The 19,419-nt window shown below is 41.0% G+C and overlaps 1 protein-coding gene across 2 annotated transcripts; it reads right to left on the bottom strand.

Moving 5' to 3' along the window:
• Positions 1-1,210: 1,210 nt before the first annotated feature.
• On the bottom strand, positions 1,211-12,616 carry ANKRD22 (ankyrin repeat domain 22). 2 transcript variants are annotated; one of them, XM_009961557.2, is made up of 6 exons: positions 12,596-12,616; positions 5,379-5,570; positions 3,479-3,586; positions 3,074-3,151; positions 2,107-2,205; positions 1,211-1,337 (listed from the first exon to the last, which is right to left on the bottom strand). In XM_009961557.2, the coding sequence occupies exons 1-6, from the start codon at positions 12,614-12,616 to the stop codon at positions 1,260-1,262; spliced, it is 576 nt and encodes a 191-aa protein (XP_009959859.1). In that variant the 3' UTR covers positions 1,211-1,259. The 2 variants fall into 2 exon arrangements, with proteins under 2 accessions (XP_009959859.1, XP_086322470.1); XM_086466344.1 differs by lacking the exon at positions 12,596-12,616 and having other exon boundaries at positions 5,379-5,630.
• Between the last annotated feature and the right edge of the window lie 6,803 nt (positions 12,617-19,419).

The raw sequence follows: 19,419 nt of genomic DNA, 5'->3' as shown, positions 1-19,419 counted from the left end.
TAGAATAGCTACTCTGAAAAATATATCTGTAATCTGCAACACAGGAAAAATAAGCTAGCTTGTTCATGCACTAGTCTAGCAGCCATTAGCAGTGCTGATCATGCCAACTATCTTCTGAACTTATGACAGCTTACAGGAAATAGCCAAAACTGTCGACAAAAATAAATAAAGCTCCATTAGACCAAGAAAGCAAAATACAGCAGCATTTGAAGGGATATTCCACTTTATTGCTGCATTATTAAATCACAAAGCACCAGACCACATTAATACATTGCTTGCCACTGCAGGTTTTCTTCTGCCTTCACCTACGCAAGAGAAGACTCATGAATTTATTATTATTTTGGTATATGCATCCCTTGCTGCATGCACCTCTCTGAAAAGCATGCTATCCTGTTCATTCTCATGGGAAGGATACATCTGGTTCCCATCAACAGCATTTTATTTATTGATTTTTTTCTTTATTACGCTCTTTATATTGGAAAGGTAGTCAAGAGACTTGTTTCTCTACAGCACCAAAAGTATTTTCATTATTATTTCTTAATACATTAAAGCGACCTGGGAATAGGCTTTCTTTGTGGTGTCCAGCAAATCATTGAATCTCTTTTTGCTGTTTCTTACATGGAAAAAAAAAAAAAAAAGAAGAAAAAAAAGAGAAGATAATCCTTTCATTGTAGCAACATAGTGAGAATTAAAGTGTATGAAATATGTAGCAGAGATGGAAGGAGGAAGTGTTAAGCTGAGAGGTCTATTTTCCCAGTCACTCCCATTGTGGGAAAAGAAATACTAAGAGGAAGGGTACAAGACTTCATATAAACTGCTGTGGCATATTGTTCAGTTGTCAAGTGTATCCCCTACAGAACAAGTAACACACACACTAAAGGACACTTTATTTTTTCATTGGCTGCCAACTATCATGTGCAATGTTTAGGCTTCCAGAAATATTATAGCTAGCTTTCAAAATCCACAGTCTGCGCAAGTCAAGTAATAAAACTGGGGAAGCAGATGGGAAGGGTAATATTTTGAAAAATATTGTAATCATTCATGGCTTATTAAATCAAATTAGCTCCTTTCAGCCCATGTTGCCTTGGGGTTACTGACAATTCTCACACAAAACAGTCAAAGTCTGCAGCAAGAAATGAGTGGATTTGGACCAAGTCTTTATCAAGTAACAGCCCTCAACCTTCTGCAGGACTCCTGCTGCTGTGCAAGATGGATTATCAGATGAGGTAATTTTCTGCATGTTCAAGAGTCCTTCATGACTAGGAAGTTTTTCTTAGCATGCTTTCAATGTTGTGGAACTTTAATCTTCTTGCTATATCTAAGGGAGTCTCCCCATCCTGAAAGAAACAGATGAAATAAATTGCAATATGATAGATATGGGTCAAGTACAAAGAGCTTTCCCAGATTTGCCACCCAGATGAAGTGCTCTCCTGTGTAAGTTTCACTGTCACATCCTTGCTCTAAATCAAAAGTTTCAGAACTTGTTGAGTCTCATACTACTCTCACTGAAGCCAGGGGCAGAGTAGTCTCTCTAGTAGTGATGGCCATTCCACTGTTTCCTGGGGATAATATCCAAAATCAGTGCAGAGCTAAGCTAAGAGCTGATTTCAAGAGCAACATGGGCAATACATTGCTCACCTCAACTCAGTAATGCAGCTACTCCCAGGTCAATATTTATTTCGACAGCACTGGAGCTTTTCTGATGACAGAAGCAGCTTGACTTAGCCACTCTCAGAAGAATGGTGTCCAGTGAAATAAAAAGCACCTAGGAAGGCTCTTACTACTCCCCTGCAGCCTGTGTCTTAGGAACAACTGTGGAGCAGCTCCGAGTTAAGAAAAGGTACCACAAAGATAACTAAGACATCTGCCAATCCAGTGGATATGCAGGCGACGTTTACTGGTAGAAAACCAGCAGTGAAATATTTGGACTTTAAAGTTGCTTGTGCCAACAAAGGCAATGGAGCAAATGCTTTATACCCCATGTCAAAAAAGGGTGCCAGGAAGCTCTGCACTCTTTTTTTTAAACTACTGCACACCAGGTAAGGCCTACAACATACTGGTTCACCATCATGATAAGGAAATACAGTTATAAATTCACCTTCTTACCTGATTCTTTACAGAAACATCTGCATGAGCTTCAAGCAGTAGAGGAATGACTGCCTGGTTTTTCATTTCACAAGCATAGTGAAGGGCTGTGCTACCAGACTGAAGGAAAACAGAAGCAGATGAATTTTAGTTCTATTACTTCTTTAGTAGACTTTAGGCAAGTACAGCTACCTGTAGTTTTATCAGTTTCCCCCTAACAGCTGGATGCAAAAGACCCGTGTCATGTCCTGTCACAATAACACTACAGAGTAAACCAAATATATTCTCATAAGAGCAACAGGAACAAAAAATCATTTCTTCCCCAGGATGCAGCTGCTAAAACAGGTCTTATACCTTCATCAGGAAGCCAATAGTTCTTTATTAATTTCAGAAGATTCCATGATCTTGATGTCAACAACTATGTCTTAAGCAATACTGTTTTCTCACACTTCAGTGTTTTAGAATTTGGTTGCTGCTAAAATTGAGGTTACTCCTTTTCCACCTTAGAGTAGAGCAGCTCTTTACCACACCGAAGCAGGCTAGTGGATACAGAACTCTACATATGGCAGATCAGTGTACTCTGAAGACTAAGAGAATACACGGGGTCTAGCACTGTGGCACGACCTTTGCCCACAAATGTTCTCCAGCCCAAGAACTCATAAATGGTGATAAACTCAGACCCTTATACTACTAGAATCTTTATAGGATCAGGTATTTAATATGTAAGTATCTCAACCCAGATTGCCTGGATTTTCTTAAGAGGACATTGGTCAGAAATGGAGAATTAGTTGATCAGTGGAGAATTATTTCTGTGTACATTACAAAACTACTGCGTAAGTGTCAGAGAGAAACACTGAATCCTCCTGGCACATCACAGTCAATTCAGTCCCTGATCCTACTCTGAAAGCAGGATTATGTTGCTAGAAGATTCTGAAGTCTGGTTTTAGTATTGTTGCATGCACATTTGCATTTGTATAAACCCACTTACAAAGTCTGTAGCATTAACATCAGCTCCAGCTCTAAGCAACATCTTGATTAGATTTTCATTCTGTTTAGTCTTTGAGACCTGTTCCGTGCAAGGGAAAAAGTAACACAGTAAGACAGTTCATCTGTACGTAGTACTAAGCAGATTTTGGCTAAATACTGTATTTTTTCCAAAAGGAAGAGTGTCTGGCTTCTGCAAATGCCAGACTGATGCAGTGATACAATTCTGTTCCTTCACCAGCTATATTCACAGCAAAATCCCTGCTTCTTCTGTTTCTTTCCATCAGTCCCTGCTTTAAAAAAGCAGTCCACATTCTATACAGGTTTCTGGCCTGAAATACTGCCATGAGAAAGGTGATAAGGGGAAAGCGAAAGGTACAGGGTCTTGCCTGCTTTCATCCAGACTCACCATAAGAAGATATCCTATAAGCATAACTGGCATGAGGATTATGATGAGCACATAGTCAAGGAAGGTAAACCGTTTTCTCACAGCGTAATGCAGACAAGTGCGGTCCTTCTAAACACAAAACAACTGATTAGTACCAGATTCAGTGATCTGATTATATCTGTTCAATATCGACAATAGTAGACCATTTTATATTTCACAAGTTTTCTTTTAGGTTATCTACTAGAAATATTTCTCTGCTTTTCAAGGAGAAACAGACACATACATTTTGCTTCCTTCAGTAGAAGTGCATTCAACAGGCTCATGGAAATTGGGCTACATGTGCAAGAAGGATGTGGCATTCAAAGGATTCCATGTGTATGTCTGCAAACTTGCACAAACTGCAGAGAGAAAGAGGGCAGCGTGGACATCTCATGTGGCTATTACCACTGCCCAGCAAGTTAAATCAGCAGGAAAAATCCCCGCAGCTCCTCTTCTTATAGAGGTGCTTGTTACTGAAGCAAAGACATACGAGAGTTTATGGCATTTCCTTTGGCACACAGGAGTGACACAGGCAAGTAGCAACACCTCCAGCAGATTCCTAGTGAGAACAGAGTTTAAAATATCTTTGAATACTAAGTGTACCAAAGCAACTAAAGGGCAGAGCTGTAAACTTGTGTGTTAAAGAACACTTTTGTTAAACCTCCTACAGGTTGTCAAACTGAAGTTTGACAAACCAGATTGTAGTGCTACAGTGGGGCCCAAAATAAGCAGAGAAGCCTTTCTGTGCCATCCTCTACTCCCCATTCTCAGGCCTGAGCACCACAGTCAAGCTCTGCACCCAAAGGCCTGATTCCATTTATAAAGGTGAAGCAAAGAGACATCTAAGAAAGCCAGGCACAGCTAGCAAACAGCTGCCAATGCAATTAAAATATCCTTACTGCAAAATATTGAACCCTTTCAAAGGGACCTTGAGGTAAGATGGAGAGCCTTTTGCATCAAGAACAGATGGGATAGAATATGCCACCGACCTCATGAACATTTGCTGCCCTCCTATGAAATAAAAAAAATGCTCTGGAAACCAGGGGTGTAAGATAGCCCATAAATGTGTAGGAACTTGCTAAACATTGCCTTGGAGAATGATAAAATAGAATTGACAATATTGTGGCATATTTTCATGGCTATTTATCACTCTTAACATCATAAGAATAACTACTTACAAAGCCAGAACACACATCTTTCATTTGTAACCTACAAGAAAAACACACTTCCTCATCACCTCAGGGAAAATAGCCTATCACAGCTATTCTGCAAGGCAGGTAGGTTTTTTTTAAATAGGGAACAGGGGAAGAATGGATGGAAGGCTTCCCTCCTTGCCCCCTAACATGCCATTATGTTTCATGCTACTGTTCTGTAGCGTGACAAAAGCAGGTCTGCAGAGGAAATAAGGAAGGTTTTTGTAGAGTCAGTCTCTCCTCAGGGAGTTATTAGCGAGAGATGGACAGGATCTCCTTCAGACCTACCTTTTACCCAGGGTGAAGAAAAAGACAAAGGGAAAGAAAGGCTACAGAAGGGACAGATATAAGCTAGAGGGCAAGATGAATGCAGAATGCTGCATGAGTAAGCAGGCAGAACCCACTGGGAACCGGTGATGGCATGCAGTATTACCTAAACAGGGAATGTGAACACAGAGAGAAATTCAGGCTGACAATGTTTATTATATTGTGTGCATTGGCAACTTAGGAAAGTAAATGAGGAGACAAACAGAAACATATAAGTTTATTAAATTACAATTTGGAGGTTATGCTTATGCCTCAGCTGGAAACAAACCTCAGGTTTGGCTGTAATTGCCAGTGTCCCCACACATACACTCTAAGAATCTGAAAGAACAGTTGCTGCAAAGGAGTTGTCAGTGGCCACTTACTTTGTTTCTGAGGTTGACATCAGCATTTCTTTTTAGAAGATAGCTAACTATCCTGTTGTTCCCCTGTTTACATGCACAAATTAAGGGGGTGTCTCCACCGAAGCTGTCCTGGATGTTCAGATAGTTACTGTTGCGCTCCAAAAGGAGCTGAACTTCATTGAAATCGTTATTATAAGCTGCTTGACAAATGGGCTGAAAAGAGAAGATAATATTCATCAGTACACATTTCACTAAGACGTCCATACTTCCCATTCTGACTTACCACTTGCACATCCTGAGACAGTGTCAAGCACTTCTGACAAGAGGTTGTAGTTCTAGGTGACTTCCAGAAGATGGTGGTAAGAGTTACTCCTGCAGCTGTCACACAGCCGCTCAGCCTGAGAAGTCACAGCCCTTGCACAGTGGAATGAACTTGCTGTTCATTTTGGACGTGTCTATAATCCAATAAATAATTCCAGTTCATTTGCAGCCATTAAAAAAACGGCTTCCGATCTCGTAGGAGTTGGTGACTGTATTAAGCAGCAAGCACTGACAAGCCCACACCTCTCAGTTTACAACAGGCTTTCCCTTTGAATGAGCGCTGCTGAACAACAGGTACAACTTCTGACTCATCAGTTTCCAGAACAGAACCACACTTCAGGTGAAAGTTGAAAAAACAAACCCCTGCAATATTTCTTTTCTAGGGCCTGTGTCGTGATTTATCATCAGCCAGCAACTAAACAGCACGCAGCTGCTTGCTCACTCCTCCCAGCCCACAGTGGGATGGGGAGGAGAATCGAAAACAGATAAAATTTATGTGTTGAGATAAGAACAATTTAATAATTGAAATAAAAATAAAATATAAAAAAATAAAATATAATAACAGTAGTAGCAATAATAATAACAATAATAGTAATAAGAAGGAAGATAACAAAGAGACAGTGAAATAAAACCCAAGAAAGAACAAAGTGATGCACGCTGTAATTGCTCACCACCTGATGACTGATGCTTAGCCAGTCCTCGAGCAGCTATCCACCCCTCCCCACCAATTCCCCCCAGTTTATATACTAAGCATGATGTTCTATGGTATGGAATAGCCCTTCGGCTAGTTTAGGTCAGCTGTCCTGGTCATGCACCCTCCCAGCTTTTTTTGCACCTGCTCACTGGCAGAGCATCGGAAACTGAAAAATCCTGAACTTAGGATAAACACTACTTAGCAACAACTAAAAACATCGGTATCAACATCGTTCTTATGCTAAATCCAAAACACAATATCATACCTGCTACTAGGAAGAAAAGTGACTCTATCCCAGCCGAAACCAGGATAGCTTGCAGTTAAATTTCATACTTAAAAAATACATGCATGTATGCCCACAGCTCAGATGCTGCTTGGCTTTTGAGAACTGCTTGCTGCTGAAATCTGCTCAGTATTTCTACACACCCCTGACCTAACCTGAAATTCCTTCCCTCTCCAGCAGCAAAAACTCAGAATGAGGAGAAGCTGAGAATGAGTACTACAAGTTTCTAATGACCTAATACAGACAAAAGAACAGTGCAAAGTGTGGCAGAATGGCAGAATTTTAAGTTCTCCAGTCAAAAAGAGAATGTTTCTTTCTTTTCTTCTATCTTTGATACTGAGGTTTTTATTCACCATTTTCCAAGATAGGAATTTTCTTTATGTATTATGTGTAGTTTTTCCTTCCTATTCTCCTTTATCACATCTTAAATATGCTACATGAACAAGATTTAGCCCTGAACTCTGACCCCTTTCCTCAGTCCCCCTGCAGTTAGATTTTTTTTTCCCCACTGTCCTGGTTTGGCTGGGATAGAATCAAGGGCTAGACATGCTAGGTAGGCTCAAGTCAGCCAGGGCAGCTGACCTGAGTTAGCTGCATGTGTAGCCCATACCATAATGTCATGGTCATTATAAAGGGAGGACGTTTACAAGGCGAGGGAGCTCCTGTGAGGTTACTCCTCCTGGGGTTCCTCCTGCTTCTGCTCTGCTTCTGCTGAGGACTACTCTGATGACAGCATATTCATTTGGCTAAGTATTTTCTATTTGTACTGGTGGTGGTTTCATTAAATCTGTTGTACTTCCACCTACAAGTCCTCTGTCCTTTTTCCCATTTCCCCTCCCTGACTGGTGAGGGTTCATCGGGTGTTAGAGCGACTGTTATGTTTAGCCCCAGGTACAGGCTAAACGTAAACACCCACATAAAGATTCATCTTATTTACACTTTCACTTCAGACAAATTGATCTACAATGGAAGTTTACCTCCAGCATCATTGCTGTTTAGTACTCTGGACAGCTGCATAAAAGAAGTGAGTTTTCTTCCTAAAGAAAGTATTTACATGCTTGCCAGACCTTGCACCACTTCATGTTTTGGTTTTATTACACCAGACAAAAATCTACAAAGAATACATCCAATGTTGTAAATCTATCTATATTGTCATAAAAGCCTACATCTACCACTTGCTATTATTTACTCCACTAGAACTGTTTCAATGATTTTGAGGAGAAACTCCTCTTTTAAATCCCTCTTGCTGTAAGTGACCTGCACATCGGTGCCATGTAAAAGATTGGTTTGCTCTAGAAGCTCTCTCTGTCACGTTGCTGTATAGTACTGTATCTTCATGTCCAGGAAAGAGAAGATCAAGTGGAGTCTGTCTGCACCTCTGAGTTCACTACTATTCTTGCTTTTAAGTATTGCTTTGCTTGTTTAAAGATGCAAGAGATGTGCTGTTTGGCTGAACACCTGCTCCAATCCCAGCCATTTACCATACAACTTTACTCCTTTCTAGCCTGATTCTTGCTAGTTCAGCAGCTTGTGTCACCAAATGATATGCTTTCGTACTTTTCTTTCTGTATTGGCTCAAAGAGTTTCACTTGCTAGGCCATTAAGCCCAAGGCCTTTCTCACTGATGCTCTCATTGACCTGTGGGATCTTTTTCTAAACCTTATGCTACTCTTGAACCCAGTTTTAGAGCCATGAATAATGATGGAACACTTACTAAGTGCTAAGAGACTACACTATTTGGGACTGAAGTCATGCACAGAGACTAACACAGGAGTTACCTACTGAAACCAGCTGTTCTCAGAAAACAGGGCACAGAGAATCTAAGGAAGCAATCCTTAATACATGGGTAATTGATGTACTTAAAGTATTTTTTCAATTATTCTTATTATTCCACTGCCACAGGGGTTCTTTGTAGAACTGCTTCTTTGACGCATTAATATGTTCCATTCAAATTACAAAAAAAAACCAAACAAATAAACAATGGTTTTCCTGGTTTTATGGGATTTTCTTGAGGCCCACTCTGCTAGTTTACTTTCTAGAAAATTCCTTTTTTGGTCAAAGAAAGTTGAAAAGTTCCATAGATCACACTTGTAATATACCTCCCAAATTGACAAACGTGACTCCATGACTGGAGAAGCAAATATAGTAGCAGAATATTTAAATAAGGGAATAGAGCAATCCAAACAACTACAAGCTCATTATTTTTATATCAATAACAATAGGACTTCAGAAAAAATGTGTTAGGAAAGAATAAAAATAAGAAAAATTACAAATAGGTGGCAACCTATGTAAGAAAGGTATCAGAAACAGCAAACGTTGTATTAGGCAGTCTTTCTCAGAGGAAGAGAAGAGGGCTGTTATAGAAGGCACTTAACTGGGTTAGTGGATACAGTTCTTGTCATCTGGGTCCAAAAATAAGATCAGACTATGGCAGGAGTGTAAAACCTCTACACAACTGAGGAATATGAAGAGCCTGAAGAAAGACTGATTTGCTTAGCTTGGCTAGGAAGAAAAGAGGTAGGGCTGTGTTTCAAACTAAATTAAAGGGTAAATGTTAGAGAAGAAGAGCCAATTAATTTCAAGGAACAAGGTAGAAAAGGCAATATATCTGGCCAAAAAGTTGAGCATGAAAATTAGAAAGGGATTTCTAGCCATGTGCAGAGTAAAGCTCTGAAACAGGCTTCTAGTAGCAGCAGAATGGACACAAAATCTGACTGGCTCCAGACTGGAGCTTGAGAAGGGGGCAAGGATTTCTGCGGTTGTGAAGCCTCTACCACTAACACTTCTTCCACCTTTCACCTTTTTTGGGGTTGTCACTCTGGCAGCTCTACCTAAATTATGACTAACTGTGCATAAGACTGTTTTAAACAGTTCTCCAAACTTTGCTCATAAGATGATTTAGTAGAGTTTCTTACATACAGACAGTTAGACAGCCCCTGCCTGGAATATCAGCAGTGAGGCCAATTATAGAGTTAGGACAATGTTATATACAAGTAGTAGATTCCATTCAAAACCCAAGAGAACACATTTCCTTTGTGTTTACAGAAAAGTACAAAGGCTAGAAGTCTGGAAATCTTCAGTCAGTTTTTTACAGCGTTAGAAGACCGCCTCAGCAATGATGTAGCTTAATGACCAGCTTCTGATTCATGTTACCGTTACTATGTTGTTGTTATCTACCCATCATGCACAAGAGGGAAATAAAGCCTGAGGTTCACATGCAAGACAGAAACAGTATCAGAAGAATCCAAAGTTCACATCTCAGACCCAGGCTCAGCTGTGGAGAGGAGCAGGATTACAAGTGTGGATGTCTCATGGCAGTGTAGGACAGCCAGGAGAACCCTTGTAGCTTCCCTCATTAGAGATGAACTGGTAACTGGAGCAGAGACATTACCCTATGGCATCTCCTTTAGGCACATGTGAGAAACAAAGGCCAGTGCTCCCACAACAAAAAATCCTGAAGAAAGCGTCGGTGGGAACTGAGCTCACAACTTCTGGAGTCCAAGACACAGAGTGGCTACTCTCGCCTACACCACATTACTTATAAACCGCAGTGTCCTGACCAACACAGAGAACTCAGAACAGACCTAGCCCACCTCCACAACGTAGCAGGGCAGATCTGGCACAGGCACATCACACATCACACCCAATACAAACATGAGCTCTAGGTCTGAAGGGAGGGCGAGCAGGACCAAGTTCCAGCTTAGGTAAAGAGAAAGCGATCACCTCTTTGAACTGTCTGGCAGCAAAGCCCTCCACCTCTGCTCTCACTCACACTTCTGCAGCACCACCAAACATTCAGACAAGATGCACATGATGAACCTGACAGAGTGACGCTGCACAAAACATATGATGGAAGGGAGGGAAAACAGAATCGCAACACCAAACTCCTTCTGCCCTCACCAGTGGTGCCTTTTCCCTGTCGCAGTGTTAGGGCTAACTATGAAGTAGAGCACATGGCTGTGCCTGACTGAAGAAAGCAATGGGCAGACACTGAGGACTGGAAATCAGATTTTGAAGATTAGATATTCCAATGGCTGAGTGATGCTTACACAGATCAGGTGTTCAAAGGAAAACTGAATATGCAGTTTTAAAGCAAAACCTCTATAGTTAGATTAGAATCTCTCTTTCTACAGTACTACTTCTTCTACAAGCCCTTCAGAAGAGGATTTCATCGTTCAGTGTCTGAGGCTTCAGGAACGGTGAGAAGTAGTCACAGGACAGGCAAGGGTTTTCATGGCTGAGATGACTCTGTACAAGGTCACCAGATAAGGAGTACAAGAAAAGTAAAAAATGTTCACTGTCAGGAAGGACAATACCTCCATATAACTGCCTTTTTTCTTTTTTTTTTTTCTTTTTTTTTTTAAATGTAGTCAATTATGGGCCATGTGATTGAAATCAGGAGCTGGTAGTTTACTTAGATCCAGATGAACTGCCACATTTGAATTTGTCTATTTGTTTTCAGAGCTTCTTGCATCTCCCTCTGCTTAGCTTTGCTGAGGTAGTGATAAACCATGAGCTACTCAGCAAGATCTACCACACATGAAGTAAAGGCTAAAGGCACAGCACTAAGGAGAAAGCATTCAGCCAATAGAGAGGATGCCAAGGTAAAGCCGGTCTTGCAACTAGGAGAGAAATTTCAGATTATAGTTGCTTCCTCCTTTGAGAACTGCAGGGCATTGCCTAAGTTACATCAATGCTTTGCAGTTATTTGCACAAAAAGGAGTCACTCTATAACATCCAGCTATTCTTAACTAATCTGTAGTCTCTTCCTGTGCACTAAAATTTGTCCAAGGGCATGCTATGTACTAAACTGAAGGGCATGGTTCTGGAAAGTCCAAATCATGTTTGTGATGCTGAAGAACACACTTGTATCCAATCCATATTCCTCAGAAAAGGCAATTTACACTTTCTTATTTGCACTTCTCTAGATTTCTACCCTGTATAAATTAACCATACCTTACCCAGAAAACTATGTATCACTGAAAATTTTTAAAGGAAGAGAACTAATGTATATGAAAATAATAAATGATAAGCATAAAGGATATGGACAGCATTTGAGCACTGTCTAAACAAGACTTTAATAAAGCTAGATGACACTGGTTTCTTGTACAATACTACCTCAGAGTAGTAGATCTGGAGAGAGGCAACAAATCCTTTCACAATAAGGTGGAATCTACCCAGCCCATGACCTTATGAATGCACAGATTCAAGCTCCCTATAATACTGAAAGATACTTATTTCATTGAATAGTCTTTTAAAAATAAAAGAGTGGCTTTCAGAACAGAAATGTAACCTTTTAAAGGAACAGCTATATAATGCTGTCTCCAGAAAAAGAAACAGCAGTGCAATCCACTGGATTCAGAGTCAGAAAGAACCAAAAATCCTTGTTTGTTCCCAAAGTATACAAATGGAAAGTTTATAAAATAATTAATATGTTTAGGTAGTATTTATGCTAAAATCCAGGCGTGTGCTAAATGGACCATAGTCTGGGGACAAACCCATAAAGGTAAGAGCTAAAGAAAAACTACATTCCTAAAACAATCATGGGGTGGGGTGGGGAATGTTTCCTTATGCGTTAGTTTTATTATATATATTGAACATAAGCCAAGGAGTTGTTTGCAGTTTACAAAGTTGTTTGTTGTTTGCACTGTGCTCAGAATCATTCTGATCTCAACACAGGACAAAAAAATGCCCAACACATTTTGACCATATACTTTCTCTGTGAAGTCACAATAATTACACTGATTATTACATTTTCTTTACTCCTACAAACAGTACTTCTGTCAATTTGTAATAGCCAAAGCACAGCATTTCCAAAGGAAAAGAACTTCCGGATCTGTATAAACCTGTGTATGGGAGGCTGCGAAGGGAACAAACCAAACGCAGTGAATATCCGTATCTTCAACAGCTTCAGTTACTGTGCAGAAAATGGTCACGTACCTCTGAATAGAGTATCCCCATGCCTATTCTTCACTGCTTGAGTTCGTTCTTGTTCACCAGCCCAACAAGTTAACCTCACTTGAAATGCTCTTGAGCTTGTTTGAATCTGGTTAATATTTAACTTAAAAGTATCACTATTTCTTAAGCTGCATTTCGTTTAAGTGCTTTCTACTTGGTAGCATGAAAGAACTGTCTTCAGAAACCCAACCCAGGGAGGTAAACGTGAGAACAGCAGCTTATGGGAGACTGACAGAACAAGTTACAACACAGGAGCATTTTCCTCTGTCGTCTTTGCAATAACAGCCTCCAGTTGCCTAAAAAGGAAAGTAGCAAAACAGGTTGAGGAGGGGAGGAGGGAGAAAGAGAGGAAGAGAGTTTCACAAGTGAGGAAAGTGAGGAAAATAAATTAAAAGCATGAAACCTAAAACTTAAAACAAGTAACGATGAATGGTAACTAGCATGCCACCCAAGCTACTTCTGACTAAAATGTATTCCAAATCCTCCGCAAGAACACCTCAAGTCACCTACTGGGAAAAGGGAAGCAACTGGATCCCACAGCTTTAATGAGAGTTGTTGGTACAGTCAGCTTCGGTCTCTTAGTAAACAAGCCAACCACTTCCATCACCTTTTACTCAGTCTTCTTTTCCTAGCCCAGCCCAAATAACGAATATGATTAATGTTTAACCTGCTAATTTTATATGTTAATTGAACTAGAGCTTTCTTGGGAAGAGAATTATTGTTGATGTCTCCACCCCCTTTGTGTGTTCACAGCTCTGAGGATAAGATGCTGATAGTATTTCTGTACTACACTCAGACAGTCTTTCCAAGTAAGGCATGTGTTCTTCAAGCATCTGCAGACAGCCCAAAACATCTGTTCCCTTTCTAGTTTAAATTCACATTTCCTGTATTTCAAGCATATTTTAAAATAGGTTTTAAAATGTATACATGTAACTGTCCATCTTAAATCCAAGCCCTCTACTTTACATGAGAAATTTTATTTCCATATAATTTTCATATTCATTCTCCAGTGAGGTGGAGGACCATATAAAATTGCTTATACTGTCTCCATCCTTCTCTGGTTAAAGTAGTATAGCACCACTAACTATAGTGTTAGTTTGCCAGCACCAGTTCTAACCTTTTCAATGACTGTTTATCTGAAGAAAATTAGGCTGGCCTGCAACAGAAACGTACACTACACTTACCTGTGACAAACCTCACTAGGATCCTCCCAATAGATTGATCTTTCAGCATGCAGTGAGTATTCTGTTGGCCTAAAGACACGGAGGAACGACTAACACCTCAAAGGTGAAAAGCTATTCCTTGCCAGTATTTCTTCATATCCAGATCCTAGGGAATGGACATCCCTCCTATACCAGCTGGCCAGGTTGTTGGAATTTATAACCTATAACTTGTTGAAAGAAACTTCAAATCAGTCAGCTGTTACATACAACAGCTTAGCAGTTTGCTCAACCCTCTCATAACACTAATATATAAACGCATGGGAACATGGAAAAGTATTTTAAAATACAACAACCTAAAAAACCCCTTCTCCACAAAGCACAATAGCTTCAGGCAACACCTTTCCCAAGATACTGCACGTTATCTTTTAATCCAGCATCACATCTCAAGCCCTCTTGAAAATCACTGAAGTGACTACTTTGGTCAGAGCTTCAGCTGAGGAACAGATAAGCAGCCCAACCATGATGAGGTGTGAGACGCATGCAAATTTATGTAGTCACAGGTTCACTTCTGCTTCACATATTGCTTTAGTGTTCTTTACCATTCTTATAAATAAGGATTTTAGTCCTGAAAATTTTAATCCTTTTTTGTTAAGTCTTTTTTCTCCAAAATGTGCCAAGACTCAATGCATAGGTAAACTGTCACCTACTCAGTCTGTGTAGGAAATGTGATTCTTACTTCCTGAAAGAGTTTGACAACACTTCAAAAGTTTCATGTGAGCCAGAAGTGAACTAAGAGTTTGTCAGAAGGGCCTTCACCAGAGAAAGAATAAGGGCAACTCATTTTTTAAACTAAATATCAATCAAACTTCAGAACAGCACATTCAATAAAAGATATGGAAGATCATTTGTCTCTTTAACTTCCAAGCACTATAGATGATATTTCTCCAAATGGCATGAGTTATGGTACTCTTAGGAAAGAAATCTGTGGCCTGCTGGAGTTGTGTGTGCAGAACAGTCCTCAGAAACATGCATTCCTGTCATGGTTTAAGCCCACCCAGACGACAACAAAGCACCAAGCAGCTACTTGCTCACTCCTACCCCCACCTCGGTGGGATCGAGAGGAGAAAATATAAACAAAAGGTTCAGGAGTTGAGCCAAAGGACAGGGAGGGCTCATTCAGCCATTATGGTCAGAGGCAAAAGACTCAACTTGGGGAAAACAAATCAATTTAATTTAAACACCACCACAACCAAGGATAATGAGAAATACAACCAGATTTTAAAAACATCTTCCCCCACCCCTCCCTTCTTCCTGGGCTCAGCTCTGCTACCTCCTCAACCCCAGCAGCACAGGGAGGTAGGGAATGGGGGTTGCAGTCAGTCCATCACAAGTTGTCTCTGCTGCTCCTTCCTCCTCATGGAAAGGCGCCCTCAAAGTCCCCGCCCTGCCCCAGTGCAGGTCCCTCCCACTGGCTACTGCCCCCCCCAGTAAGGGGCTGCTCCAGCGCAGGCTGCCTCGGAGTCATGGCCTGCTTCAGACACAGCCACCTGCTCTGGCCTGGGGTCCTCCATGGGCTGCAAGCAAAGATCTGGGCCACCGCTGACCTCCATGGGCTGCAGGGGCTCAGCCTGCCATCCCACCATGGGCTGCAGGGGAATCTCTGCTCCGGCACATGGCACACACCCCCCCTCTCCTTCCTCACTGACCTGGGTGTCTGCATGGCTGTTTCTCTTATGTCCCTTTCCTCTCATCATCTCTCAAATAAAGACACAAAGACTTGCCCAACAGGTTTTTCCCCTCTTAAATGTGTTTATTCGAAGAGGTGCTGATCCACCTGGCCTTGGCCAGAGGGAGGTCTGAATCTGAGCAGCAGCAGGACTTCTAGAAGCCTCTCACAGGAGCCACCTCTGTAGCCCCCTTCCCCACTACCAAAGCCCTGCCAGACAGAAATCAAACACAATTCCCAAGAAATGCAGTCTTGGAATAGCCGGTGTCTGGACAACAGGAACACTCACCCCTTACACTTCCCCTCGGAAGACTGTTAGCTACTCAGACAACATCCTTGCAGCACTCTAAGGGTCCCTTGCACCTCTGCTTTAGGATGGGATTAACTCAACAGCTCCACCGAGCACAAAGAAGACCCTCCATGGCACAGACCGGAGCTTGTATTTTATAACCCTTTAAGCTGAACTCAGTGAACCACTGGTATCACATGAAAAATGCATGACTTCCCAGCCCTCCCCCTTGCACCCTGATGCTCATATGGTCACTACTGGGTTATTTCTGTTACAGCCTATCCTGTGGCTAGGCTCCAGCAGTTCACCATTCATACAGGCTGACCCTGCTCTGCCCATAATCAGTTCACGGGCAGTACCGCACATGTGGAATTGGGGCTGTATATCTGCACAAACCTACCGACACGTGTATGCATTTGTACAGTGTTAACCTATATGGTAACCCTTAATTTAAAACTGGCCATTGTAGCACAGTGACTGGATGATGCCTCAGCAGATTGAAGCATTTGATAAACAGCTAGCTTCTTACCTGTACCTGCCTGCTCAAACAACAGGTAATCATCTGGCAAACACAGGGAGAAAATTTATGAGAACCACAAAAGTACTTGGGAAGAGGAATAAGGGTTCCAAGACAAAAGTAAGAGCATCTGCAGACCATTTCCTTAAATGAACACTACTTTTGTATTTTACAGGGTTTGCAAAGGAGAAAGTAACACATTCCCCTTTGTCCTCCCCCTCCAAGCCCGCAGATCATCAGGGATGTGTTTAGAGGCACAGGATACCTTGGAGGGTACCTAAGAGAGAGCTAGCAGACACTGAGGGTTAAGACATGCTAGGGCATCTCATGCTATGTCCAGCTGTAGGCCAGACCACCTGGGCATCCAAGTTTTGCTTCAGCATTTTTGAAACAGAATACTTACTATCTCAGCTGGCATGGTTCCCTAAGACAGCATGTCCTGGGAAGTTTCTGTATACCTTTCAGGTTTTTTGTTTCCTATGCTTTTCTTGTATGCATTACTTTCATTGTCTCTTTTCCCTATCTTTTTGTCTCTTTTCCCTATCTTTTGCTCTTCACTCAATTCCTACTAACAGAAAAAATATCATACACCCCATATGCTGACATGAGGTGAAACTAGGTAAAATGTTGCAGACCATTCCAGGCTGACAATTCTATAAAAATGTGGTATGATATTAGCTGGGAACACAGCAGAGAAAAGTATTCTGTATCGCTCACTAAGCAGAGGTATTAGACTTGCTGAGCTGTAATGTTTTTCATTGAGGAATCCCTTTTTTTGGCTTTTGCAGATTGCACTCTAGTTTATAAAGCAGAATTGTTTCTCTGGTGACTCTCATGTTCTGTTTACTAGCAAAGTCTTGCTTCACTCTGTTTGCGCACACAAGACAGCTGATGATTAGCACCCACATTACAGAGAGTTTACTGCACCAGGGCACCAGGCCAGTTTCAGTGAAGACTGAGCACCCGGGCTGACTACAATTAATTCAGTGATTAGGCCGAGGTCTCCAAACATACTGTGTCTTCACAGAGTTCATGGAAATGGCTTGGAAGAAGCAAAAAATCTTATTAGTATCCTCTCCGAGTCAAAATTTCCACAATGTTTTCAAACTTAATTCAATTCCTGAGAATCCCTACAGAATTAGGCTAATTTAGAGCAAACTGGTCTTTGCATGTTGTGCTGTTCACTGAACAACAGATTTAGGAATGTTTGTGTGATGCTAAATACACACCTTTCAAATCACTTGTATTTTTATTCTAAGATTACCTAACAAAGAATTATCCCAAAGCAATCTGCAAACAGCTGTTCAGAAAACAAGTGACAGGTGCTGTACCAGTGACCACACCAGCCTCTGTAAAAACTGCAGCAGCAAAAAGCATGTTCATAGGTAGAAAGTATTGAGAAAAGCTGGTCTCTTCCTACTCTTGATCCCAAAATAATGTGGTTGCATTGCTCTCCAAGACAGGCAGCAGTACAGATCAAGATCTGTCACCGCCTCAAGGGACAAGAATCCCCCAGGTCCCTGTTAAATCCCCTAATCACAAGTTAGATGCCTCTACCTCTCCTGCTCCATGGTGCAATTTGGTCTTTCAGAATGTCACGCAATGGTGCTGTTTATCATAAAATAACTCCACTCCTTAAATACTGCTAAATCAGCACTTAACCATGCTCTTCTATGCATGCAGGTATCAGATGGCACTCTACTGCTGCTCCTTTTATTGGCACAGGTTTCTGCCAGTGAATCAGTTTGCTAGTGGAGACAGACTAGGAACTGCAGAAGACACAAGCGAAGCAGTCAAAGCAGAGGTAAGTTGCTCATACATATGTGTTCATGGTCTCTTTCTCTTTTGCTTGTCTCAATGAAGATGTGCAGTCTTGCTTTTGTGCAGTTGCTTGTCAGAGTAGATAGCCTGCATCCTTTCTGATCAGCAACCCTGATGCTATGCATGAAAGTGCACATTTGCTAAAGTTGAGAAGAGGAAGAAGTCTTTGACTTGCACAAATGGGAAAAAGGAGTTACTGATGGTTTCATTTTGTTCTACTTGTTGGGGTTTTTTTCTAAGGATGTCACAGTGGATGCATAAAAATATCGATATTGAAAGCATGTGCATAAATTGGACATTTTGCTCTCATTGTTCCAAAGGCATTTAAGCTTTCCTTGTAAGTTAACCAGGAGATCCTGACACCTGCAAGCCCCATTAACTGCCCTGCTGCCTTTCTGTCCCATTTACAGTGCATGTGAAAATAATATTATGACTCTTTCAAGAGTACATGTGATGAATTTCTAGAAGGTTTAAAGCTTATTTTCATTAAATATCAAGCATCTCCAGAAATGGCCTTTTGAATGTATCTTTTGGGTCTTTTCCTTTGCTTTTTCTTAATAAATATTTCAGTTAATTTGTTTGCCATGGTAAATGCAGCTCTTTGGCATTGTTTCATTATGTAAACAGACTAGATTGCTCCTACAGTCAAGATTTTGCCACTGAAATCGATGAGACAGTAAGTGCCAAGCCTAGGAGATAATTGGCGCACTCTATCTGATTTACAAGTATTAACCTGGAAGTGCCTTAAAACATGCCAGCTAAGGCAGGTAACAATACAGTATATAGAAAACAGTATATCCTAAAAAGGGCAACTATTTAGCTACCCCATTCCCTCAGCCTTAGTACAAAAACAAACAGTGACTTAAGCTGAAATTTTCAGTTTTGTTCCTGAACAATGTTCCACATGCAAAAATAGAGGAAGGTGTTTTACTTCTGTTTGAACAGAATAAAACAGCAGAAAACAGTGGAGTATTTACTATAAAACCATGCTTCCAAAACACACAAGTGGGAGGATTTCTATTTCAATTGACAGAAAAATGGAAGCACTCTGCTACAAAGTGCATGGACTAGAGTGAGTTTTGGATGACACTATTAAAATTAAGGGTACATCCCAGTTATGGTGTAATGCAAATGTTCTAGTGACTCAAAAGGTATGACAGTTTTAATCAAAAATGAAAAGAACTGAGAACTGCCTCCCCTATGAACAAGTTCAGACAAAACAAATATTTTGACTATACTTTCCAGGCTCTCCAAATCATAAAAATCTTCCCCATGGTATGTCGATATTAC

The sequence above is a fragment of the Leptosomus discolor genome, chromosome 6 (genome assembly GCF_034619465.1).
Source record: "Leptosomus discolor isolate bLepDis1 chromosome 6, bLepDis1.hap2, whole genome shotgun sequence".
Lineage (NCBI taxonomy): Eukaryota > Metazoa > Chordata > Aves > Leptosomiformes > Leptosomidae > Leptosomus > Leptosomus discolor.
Note: the sequence above shows the minus strand (reverse complement) of the source record. Positions and strands in the feature narration are given on the sequence as shown.

Excerpts from the sequence above, each read along its gene's own strand:
- ANKRD22 (XM_086466344.1), bottom strand. The coding sequence starts at position 5,630 with ATGGGAAGTATGGACGTCTTAGTGAAATGTGTACTGATGAATATTATC. Across the intron at positions 2,206-3,073 it reads ATGTTAATGCTACAGACTTT|TCTGGTAGCACAGCCCTTCA; the intron begins GTAAGTGGGTTT and ends GTTTTCCTTCAG. Across the intron at positions 1,338-2,106 it reads ATGTTTCTGTAAAGAATCAG|GATGGGGAGACTCCCTTAGA; the intron begins GTAAGAAGGTGA and ends TGTTTCTTTCAG.